This window comes from Lutra lutra, chromosome 8 (genome assembly GCF_902655055.1).
Source record: "Lutra lutra chromosome 8, mLutLut1.2, whole genome shotgun sequence".
Taxonomy (NCBI): Eukaryota; Metazoa; Chordata; class Mammalia; order Carnivora; family Mustelidae; genus Lutra; species Lutra lutra.
This window is the reverse complement of record NC_062285.1, coordinates 56,100,279-56,110,899: the sequence shown is the minus strand read 5'-3', so window position 1 is coordinate 56,110,899 and position 10,621 is coordinate 56,100,279. Positions and strand designations below refer to the sequence as shown.

The 10,621-nt window shown below is 51.2% G+C and overlaps 1 protein-coding gene across 2 annotated transcripts; it reads right to left on the bottom strand.

Annotated features, from left to right (window-relative positions):
• LOC125106564 (keratin, type II cytoskeletal 73) lies at positions 1-10,384 on the bottom strand. Of its 2 annotated transcripts, XM_047740802.1 has the most exons (10): positions 10,167-10,384; positions 9,928-10,070; positions 8,183-8,397; positions 7,313-7,373; positions 6,576-6,671; positions 5,610-5,774; positions 3,155-3,280; positions 2,547-2,767; positions 1,517-1,551; positions 1-741 (listed from the first exon to the last, which is right to left on the bottom strand). In XM_047740802.1, the coding sequence occupies exons 1-10, from the start codon at positions 10,372-10,374 to the stop codon at positions 485-487; spliced, it is 1,527 nt and encodes a 508-aa protein (XP_047596758.1). In that variant the 5' UTR covers positions 10,375-10,384; the 3' UTR covers positions 1-484. The 2 variants fall into 2 exon arrangements, with proteins under 2 accessions (XP_047596758.1, XP_047596757.1); XM_047740801.1 differs by having other exon boundaries at positions 9,928-10,384.
• Positions 10,385-10,621: the final 237 nt, after the last annotated feature.

Sequence of the window (10,621 nt, the reverse complement as noted above, 5' to 3'; positions counted from 1 at the left end):
TCCCAGCTCTCCATACCTGAAGGGGCCACACAAGATATAAGCTATAACCTGGTCTTTCACCTGAGCCAGTGTTGCTGTAACAGGAGACAGTCCCTGTGGATCTGTCAGTGGACCTATACTCTCATGACCCCATGGAGCTTGTAGCCAAACAACCAAAGCCAGGGCATAGAGGGGGTTACGACTGAGGAGAAACCTTCCTCCAGGGGAGGCGTGCAGGCCAGAACAAGGTCTGAGCCGTCATTGTTGGCAATGCTTCAGAAAGGGGGTCTGAGTTAGGGGGTCTCTCAGTATGGAAGCAGAAAGATGGGATAGAATCCTGATTCTAGATTGAGAAAGACTAATGTAGGATGTAGAGGAGAGGAAATGTCAGTGGCAAAGGAAAGCAAGAAGGAGACCAGGAGAAAGGTGAGACAGTAGTTTCCTGGAGAAGGGAGTCCAGAGGAAAAACAGGGTGAGGTGGACAGCTGGAAAATGGACTTTTGCTTTATCTTGTGGTCTTCTTGACAGGGGAGCTCAGAGCGGAAGTCTTCCCCTGGGGCTCCTTGAACTCGCTTACACTCCCCAGCCTGGTTTTGGCCTCCCCGCGAGGGCTGCAGTTCCCATTGCCAGTGACACAGCCCCCTGACAGCATGCCATAGCCCCCCGAGACAGAGCTGGGCCGGTAACCATAGCTTCCAGTGCTGCTGAAACCAAAGCCGGCCCCAGCACCTGTGGTCCCCGCCGTGGTGCTGCTGATGACCGCTGTGGGGAGGCAGAGAGGAGTGATAAGTGTATGTCCCCAAACAGGAGTGACCCCAAGTCCCCTCCAGTCTCCCAGCTGCATCTAGCATAGATGTCTCCCTCTTAAGCAAACAGTTCATATCAACTGTGGATTCTAATGACATGCTCAATGCCTGAGTGGCTCAAACTCTGGAAAAAATAGCCCAGATCCCAGATTCCAAATTGGGCACCTTCTCATTCTTTGCACCAACAGGAATAACAAGAGCTTCCCCCAAAGCGTCACATAAGCCAATAGATCTTGCATTTAACTTCATAATACATTCTAAATTTTTTCAAAGAAATTCCTAATTGCCCGATTTAGGGAAGGTTTTGCCGGCCTGTTTTAGAAGGAGACCAGGCTAAAAGCTGCAGAGCCAGCATTAACACAGGTGCAACCCCGTGTCTGTGCACTGGTCTCCACTCTCAGTGAGGAGGTGGACTCGGGAAGCTCACAGCTTCCGTCATGCAGGAAAGCCCGTGTGGGGGAGGCAGAAGAGGGCAGGCTGGGAATTTCATCCCAGCACAGATGAGATTTCTGGGGAAAGGGCCCTGCGAAATATCAGAATGTGATGGGAAGCTGGCAGTGGGAGCTCCATAGAGGAAGGGGCAGCAGGTCTCAGCAAGTAAGGTGATGGTGACCGTGGTGATCTACCAGGCAGAGCCCAGGCTGTTCCATGGGGGCCTGGCCGTAGGTACCTGCTTACTTCCTATTCATTGATGGGCTACAAATATTCCCTCAGAGGTGTGAAATACTCACAGATGCTCACAGAGTTGGTGTATTCTCCAGACATCCTGTGCAGAGAGAAAAGTGTAGGTGAATCTCCAGTGTGTGGAATCTGAGCTCCCCACACCACAGCTTGAAGTCAGCAGGCAGCCTAGCCCAGCCTCCAGCAGCCCTTCCAGCCAGCCAGCCGGCCTCGGTGTACCTGCAGTCTCTGTGACCCCCACCCAGAAGGCTACTCTTCCAACCAGAGATGTGCCAACTTGCAAACCTGTGGCCCCCAACAACAGTACCCCTTGGAGTCCCTCCTCTGGGCTTTTCTTTATCCCATTTGTTCATTCCTGCAAGGCTAGTGCCGGAATAAATACATATGTGGAAATATTAGCATCGAAAGTGCCATTAAGTGTCATTAATCAGACATTAATTCTGATTTTAGGAACCGTAACTTCTCCCCTGAGAGTCTCAGTAATATGGTGGTGTTCAGTTAGAACAAGGTTTTCCCACACTAATGCTTCATATACACTTGTCTGACTGCTGTTTTGAACATGTACTGTTATATATTTAGTGCTTGTCATTGGCTCTGTCTTTTATAACCAAAAAATGCATTTTTCTTAAAAAGAAGTTATATATCACCAGGGTAAATAAAAAGCCAATGCTACCTGACCAAAAAAGGGGGAAAAACAGTAGTAATAAAAATAAATATAATGAAAATAAACCAATTTAAAAATTTTTGGCTAGATATTATTGTCTGCCAGAGGCTCTGAACCTGGGATCTACTGTCTCTTTATTAATAGGGATATTTGCAATGATCAGGGCAGTGTTAAAGACACAACAGCAATGGCACCACACTGAGACTTTCTCCCTGTCCTACTCTGGAAAGTCGTAGGAGAAATGAAAAGGACATCACCATCTCATCACTGACTGCTGCTGTTCCAAGCTGCTTGTGCGTGACGTGAAAAGTGTCTCCAGGCCCTCCAGCAACTTCTCCCACGCTCTGGGAAACTGAGTCGGGAGATTCCAAAAGTTCTTCCACCCCCAATATTCTAAGAGCTCTCCCACCACCCACCTGCACTCCTCCCCCTCCAGCAGCTTGCGGTAGGTGGCGATCTCCACGTCCAGGGCCAGCTTCGTGCTCAGGAGCTCCTGGTACTCGCGCAGCATCCGGGCCAGCTCCTCCTTGGCCTGGTGCAGGGCGGCCTCCAGCTCATCCAGTTTGGCCCGGGCGTCCTTCAGAGCGCAGTCGCCCCGCTGCTCAGCATCGGCGATGGCCGTCTCCAGGTTGGCACACTGAGGGTCAGGAGGTAGTATTTTCCCATGAATTCTAGGGCTCTCTGGGCCTCCCCTCACCCCTCACCCCAATGAGCTGACTGTCGGACCCTCCTCTGTCTGACCCCACTTCCTAAAGCAAAGCCACATTCATGGTGAAGGAGTCCTGCCAACATGGGTCAGAGAGGATTGTTACTCTCAGCTAGCAGGCTTTCCGAAAAGACCCTTCCAATTGTTCCAGACTCAGGTGGGAGGTTAAGTGTTGTGGATGAGACCGGGGGTCCATCTGAGAAACCAGGTTCTGAGATGGAGAACCAAGAGTAAGAGAGAGACCCAGTGGAGTTACGTGTGATAAACAGTTCACTCCTTCTTTGGGAAGGAAGCCAGGACCCGCCAAAGCCCCTTCACCTGCTTCTTCACACTCTCAATCTCCGAGCGCAGTCTTTGGATAAGTCGAGTCAGTTCAGAGATCTCGTTCTTGGTGTGTTTGAGGTCATCCCCATGCCGGCCAGCCACTAGCTGGAGCTCCTGGAACTAGGGGGACAGGGAGCAAAGTAGAGACCTCAACTCGGGGCCTGGCTGAGCTCAGCCTGGCAGACTGTGCTTTTGTCTTCAGGGTGTGAGGGGTCGATGGGGGACCCCAACCTCACCAGGCCTACCAAAAGCCTCTCACTCAACCATCCACTCATTGAATATATGTTTGCCTTAAGCACAGTCACCTCACTGATGGTTAGATTTGGCCATAAGAACTCTTGAAAGCCTCTACTCTCTGCACTGCAACTTTAAAACACTCAATTCCAACTATGATGCTCCTCTACCCACAGCCCTTCAAAGTCAAGGTCAAATTTAAACTATGAGCACGGCATCAAGGTGTTCCCAGGTTTGATATCCACCAGTCTCTCCAGACTCCTTTCTCACTGCTCTTGCCCTTCATCTACTTGTCTGTACATCTGTGCCAAACAGTTCCATGTTCCATAAATGTCCCCTGTGCTCTCAAGTCTCTGAGTCTTTGCATGAGCCACTACTTCCACCTGGAAAACCCTTCCTCATCCATTTTCCTTTTTTTCTTAGCTATTTCCAACTCAGCCAGGGCAGAGTCACTTCTTCCAGGAGGCCTCCCTTGATTTCCTAGTTGGGTGTCCTTCTATTTCCATAACTCCTGGCACTCCAGTCCATAGATCTTACCACACTGTACTACAAGCACAACTTTCTGTGTTTTCCCTGTCAGACTTAGCATGACTGGATGGCAGGGACCCATTTTCTCTGTGACTTCCTCCTCTTCATAGCTCAGCTGGGTCCCAGGCTACTGGAAGTCTTTCCGGTCATGAGGAAAAATTCAGAACTCTTGTGGCTGTGCACTGTTTCTCTCTGCTCCTGGTACTTGGCCTTGGGGGTTGTCATATCTGACCCTAACAAGCCCCTAGGTTCAGGATTCCTCTTAAAGGTGCCAGGTCCCCTAGAAGGCAGCGGGGAGTCTCACTATGCTCCTGTGTTTTATCTTTGGTGCTAATCTTGGGATGATAAACACTGGGGCAGGACAAGTGGTCTTTTCCTGCTTCTCTGCAAGGCTGCGTGAGCAGGATGGCTCTCCCTACACACCAACAGAGAGGGAGGCACTAAATTCCCCAATTCTGACACCAAGCAGTATCCTTTTGAAGCAAACAGGTGAGCATCCTTCTCTGTTCCGCTCCCAGCCTACCCCAAATCCTCACTATAAACACTTCTTACCAGAGTCATGTCCTGATCTTTTGTCTAAACACTGTGGAATTGGCAGTCAGTTATCTAGATTCAATCCAGTTCCATCGCTTACCAGCTAAGTGAGCTTGGCAGGTTACTGACACCACATGAGCCCTGGTTTCTTCATTTTGAAAGGGGAACAATAATAATAAGACCTCATAATTCTGTTGTTAGAACTACACTAATGAAACTCTGGTCCATAAATGCTTACCCGCAGATGAAGAAGTGCCAGTGTGGGTAACCCCAAATAGCAAGTGAACCAAAAATCATGTCTGTGCAGACCTGCCTGACTCTTCTGGAAGGAACCTGGGGTTAAGCACTGGCCACTGACAATCCAGAATGGCTGGGCCACATGGCCACATGGCCATCCCTGACACTGGCTTGCAGCAGTCACGTGAAGAGATATGGGGAACTAGAGGCTTGAGTTTGAACTTTTATCAAGGATAAAAGTTGTTGTTGCCTGGGCCTTGAAAGCCTCCCTTCCTCTCACCCCTGCTGGCCACATCTTTCTGTCCTTATAGTGGCAAGGAGGCAGGGGGAGGGACAAGATAAGTCCTCAAGTGTGTGAATCTCCCCTGAGAAGGAACCTGATAAGCAGCATGGAACAATTAGGAAGCTGCCATCTTGATCTGAGAAACCAAATTATCTAAAGAATCATTTCCCCACCCACAACCCATTAGAGGAGTTAAGATCTAAGGGACTCATACTCCCCCTTTATCCTTGCAGTTGGACTTGAATGAAAGGTAGGAATTACCTGATCTCAGATCACACTCAAGAGACCCCCTAATTTATTGTAATTAATGAGGGAGTTGAGATGCTAACTACCTATGTTTCGCTCCCTCTCAGACTCAGTTCAAAACCCTCTGCCTCCAGGAAGTCAGTCCTGACCTGCCCTACCTGGTCCCCTAACCTTCGACTCCTCAACATCCTGGACTCTGTCTGTGCCACATTCACCTGTGCTTGGCTGTAGATGTCTTTCCATGGCTGCCCCAGTCTAAGTGGATCAGTCTAAGAGCTTCATCTTCTCCGCCTTTTGGGTTCCCCCCAGCACCCAGGACAGTTCTGTGCTCCCAGCAAATGTGTGGGACATGATGGGTCATGGACTCCAGGGAGGTGTGCAGCCCACCTTGGTCTGGTACAGTGCCTCGGCCTCAGCCTTGCTCTTCAGGGCAATCTCCTCATACTGAGCACGGACCTCAGCAATGATGCTGTCCAGGTCTAGGTTCCGGTTATTGTCCATGGACAGGATGACAGATGTGTCGCTGATGTGGGACTGTATCTGAGCAATCTCCTACATGGGAAAGAAGGAAACATGAAATGCCTTTTGTGGGCAGAGGAAGGTGCCAAGGTGATAGCCCTTTCCTAGCAGGAGATCCCCTAGGCCCTCCTAAATAGATGCAAGATACATTCCCCCAAGCCCCCCATTGATGTTTCAATACCACATCTGAAAACTGTCGAATGAGTTTGAAGCAGCTCTGGAAGAAAACAGCCCATCTGTCTGTCATTTGAGACAGGTCAGGAGTATAGGAAGTAGTGGGGAGACAACCTGGCCACCACACAAGAGATGGTAAGGACACAGAAGCCCACATATGCTTGGCCAGCAGGTTTGGGCTTGAAGCCAGATGGTCAGAATCAGTAGAGAGGGTGTGAAGACTCCCTACCTCTGTCCCTGGAGATTCCTGCTGAAGACCCAGGGAGACACCCAAGTGTCAGTGAGAAGACAGGCAGAAATGAGAATATACTTGTGAAGACCAGTGGGAACCCCATAAGGGCCCATGGCTTCCTGAAGGAAGTGAAACCAGGACATCTGAAGGCCAGGCTGGGACTGATGGCACTGAGAGTCCATCTCAGTTGGGAGCACTGAGATAGAAGTCATGCTTTCCTTTGGTCAAAATGGCCCCCAGCATCCAAATGCTGGAGATCTCCTGGGCTCTTAAAGTTACTAAGGAATGAATAACCAACCACTCATTCATTCACATATCTGTCCTTTCAGAAGACAGAGCTGGGAATAGGACTGGGGGATGGAGCTTTACCCCTTCATACAGGCATTTGAAGACAGAGCTGGGGATAGATCTGGGGGATGGAAACTTACCCCTTCATACAGGCATTTGAAGAACTTGATTTCTCCATCCAGAGCATCCACCTTGGCCTGCAGTTCCACCTTGCTCATGTAAGCTGCATCCACATCCTAAAGCAATCCAGAGATGCCCTGACATTGTCATTCTTCAAACCCAGTCAGGGCTCTCCCAGGAACTGGCATCTGAGCACCAACACTAAGACTATCAAGCTGCCCCCAGGGAATGGAGTCAAGACCCAGAAGGCAGGAACAGGACTTCCACCCAAGACTCACTGCGAGCCTCTGGAACTCCTCTGTACCCCGTCCAAAATGGAAACTTGTTACTGCTCTATTTCTCAAAGAGAGGGTTTATGAGGGAGTGCTATCTCCCACACAGGGGTCATTTGGCAGTCAGAGCCCAAGACTGCCACAGTGTTTTGTCAGAGACAGGCAGAGTTGGAAGGTAAACCTGCAGCTCTTCTCAAAGCATGTCCTGTTTCCCAAGCCAAAGTGGACACAACCTGGGCATTGACTATCCACGTCTGGGCTCCTGCCCACTCACACCAAATGTAAAAAGCAGACAAGGTGATATATTCTAGGTTAACATCAAAGGGTCCCCAGATGTCCCAAGCGGTACATCCCTCCGTCCTCTTCTGGCACTCCAGTTCGAGTTCATTCTACAAGGAGCACAGACCTCAGTCTCCCCTCTGTTATCTCTTCTGCCCTCCATACTCCACTGCCTAGGTGACGAGAAGTATGCACCCCCTCCTCACCTTCTTGAGCACCACAAATTCATTCTCGGCAGTTGTGCGCTTATTAATTTCCTCCTCGTACCTGCAGGAAAAGCATTGCGGTGAGCAAGGCGGGGTGGGTGTGTGTCCTCATCATGAAAGCAGAAAACTAATTGCCCATACTATGTCCCATATAGCAGGTGTTGTTCTATATCTTGGCAAATCTGTCCAGCTCACTAGACTTCTTAGCCAGTGCTACAGACAGGGTTTTCAAGCAATTCCCTCCCAGGCCAGGGGACCAGATGATTTGGGGTCTGGATTTCCCTGTTGCCTAAAGAGTAAGTATGTCCTTCCTCTCCCCATTAAGTGTCCAAATCACAGGAACATCCTGGTGTCTCTTTTAGCTGTGATTCCTATGCCACTCCAGCTGCCTGACACCCCTGTTAATAACTTCACCCCATCTCGAAGCATGAATCTTAAGGAAGCCAGAACTATCCCCTGGGACAGGAAGAGGGGGCATGGCCCAAATGTCCACAACTTGAAGGAGATTAGAGAAACTCCAACTCCCTGCCCTGCTGGGTTGAGGCAGTGGGAGGTGGTTCATTGGAACTTGGGAACCCACTGAGCAAGCTTAGGAGCTGGCAGGCTCTCTCCAGTGCGGAGCAGGAGGGAACATGCCAAGGAGGTGACCACTTGCCAGGACAGTCCTCTCACTGCCTGAGAGGCTGACTCTCCACTCTCCGGACTGCCCAGCCACCCAGAGACGGCCTCATCTTGCCTGGGTAGGGGAACTCAGGATGGGCCACTCTCATCCAAGCTCTGTGTCCCTGAGGTCAGTGGCAAGTGTCCCAGTGCCTGCTGGGAAAGCCAGCTCTGGCAGGCCAGTCAGCCTAGGTGCAGGGTCCCACTCACCTCCTCTTGTAGTCCTCCACCACGTCCCGCATGCTCCTCAGCTCGGAGTCCAGCCGCACCCTGTCCCCGGACAGCGTCTCCAGCTGCTTCCGCAGGTTGCTGATGTAGCCCTCGAGGATGGGCTCCAGGTTGTTCTTGCAGTTGTTCAGGTCCAGCTGCTGCAGCAGCTCCCACTTGGTCTCCAGCACCTGGTTCTGCTGCTCCAGGAACCGCACCTGGGACCCAAATCAACAGGTACTTGGTCAGTAGGGAGGCTGTGTGGTTTCCTTTCCTGGACAGTGGCTGTGCTGTCCTGTGCTACATTAGCTTAAAGGGTAAGCCTCAGCCCTTGGGAAATATCCCTCACAGCCCTCCCGCACCCAGGGCCATTTGTTTGACTAAGGTTCCCTTTCTAGGGACAGCTCTATGATCAGGCAGGACTGCATCTTCATTTCCTGCTAGTCAGAGCTGTCTCCTCTGCATCTGTCTAAATCTGGCTGGACCAGTATCCACAGGCAGCCCAGGCCACCTCTCTGAGGCAAATCCTTAGAGACATAAGCTGACCTGTCCCGGCCTTCATACTCTTGAACACCCCTGCTCAGGGCCTGGTGGTCTGGCCTGTGCTTTGTCTCCTCTTCGTCTCTTCCATCATAGTATCTCCCAGCCCAGCTAGAGGCAGGTACTCAGTTGACTGAGGGTCTTGGGCCTTCCTATATTGCTTTCATGTCCAACTCTCTGATCTCAGAGCATTTCTCCAAGCAAAGAACCAGCATTCTCAAGTTGTAGCCTGCAAAGGCCATACAATTCCCTTGCTCAAAATGCCCTTGTGGTTCCCTATCATCTGCAGGACCTAATCCAAATTCCTCCCTGTGTTCTTCACAATGTGCCCACCCCTTCCTTCTCTTCCTTCACCATTCACCTGACTCTCACAAAGCCAAATTCTCCTCATGCTCCTGACAAGCCTACCATGACATGTGGGATGGCTCCCTCTCCCTAGGCTTCCTTTCCCCACCTCCAACCAGTGAACTCCTATTCACACTCTGCCACCCTACTCACTGTCACCCCGGTGAGCTTCCCCTGCTCCCCTGTGCTCAGGAAGTCTCTGTTTCCCAAGGCCTTGCTACCTCGTTGTTCCTCAGGGGTTCTCAAGCTCAAGTGGGCATTAGCATCACCTGGGGGCTCCTGGTCTCACTGGAGAGCTCATGATTCAGTAGGTATGAGACAAGCCCTGAGAATGTGCATTCTACAAGTGCCCAGGTGATCCTAATGCTGCTGGTTTGGGGAGCACTTTTCAGGACCACAGCTCTAGTACATCACTGATCCCCATCTGCCTCACCTTGTACATTGGGCATATTATAAGCTATGAGTCTGTCTTTCAACCAGAATCTGAGCTGGTCTGGGTCTCATGAGAGGAGAAACTGGGTCCCACAGCTTTATAGATATCTTAGGCTTCCATGGAGCTCTCCGTTGTCCAGCTTCCTAGTTTCTTAAACTGTTACTCTCCAACTTTCAACTTTGAGGCCACTTCTCCTGCCTCCTGGAAACCTTCCCAAACCAAACTCCCTGTCTCCTCCTGCCCCTCTGACCAATCCCCACCACCACCAGCCCCTCAGCACTGATTTCAGGTTTGTCCAGTTCTTCCCTGCTCTGTCCTCACCGTGTCTGCATCCTGGGGAGTGTCCTGCCTTCCTCTCCTTCAGACAGGGAGCCAGTGAAAGTAGAGGAAGGAAGGGGTTCTATGCTTGGCTTTCTCCAAAAAGTCCCACCTTGTCGATGAAGGAGGCAAATTTATTGTTCAGGGCCTTGATCTGCTCCCGCTCCTGGGTGCGCACTTTCTGGATCTCCGGGTCCAGCTCCACGTTGAGGGGGGCCAGGAGGTTCTTGTTGATGGTGACCTGGTGGATGCCCCCTGGAGGGCATACAGACGGACACACGGGCCCCAGGGCCACACTGCCAAACATGCTGCCAGCAAAGCCACTGGCCCGGCCTCGACCAAAACCATAACCTCCTGCCCGCCCGCTGCCACTGGCCATGTTAAGGGAGATGCTCCGGGTTCCCCCCAGGCTGTAGAGGCTCCGGCTTCCAAAACCCCCGCTGAATCCTTTGCCCCCCGCCCGGTAGGAGGATGAGCTGCCCCCTGAGAGCACTGCTGAGCAGCCACTGAAACCCCCTTTGGTAGCAGCTCCCGACTTGTAGGTGAATTGGCGGTTCATGCTGAGAAGGCCAGAGAGATGGAATAAGATGCTAACCCTTTGCTGAGATGCAATTCACCAGCCTACAATCTCAGGCTCCCCATTTATAGGGCTCAGGAGGAAGCCACTGCCCTAATTTGTGGGTTTAGTTTGCCTGGGAGCAAAAAATCATTTTCTCCCAGCAAAATCAGAGACACCAGGTAAATAACTTGAAAACTCCCAAAGTGCTGGGCTTGCAAGGCTTGCTCATATAATTTGAGTCTTATCT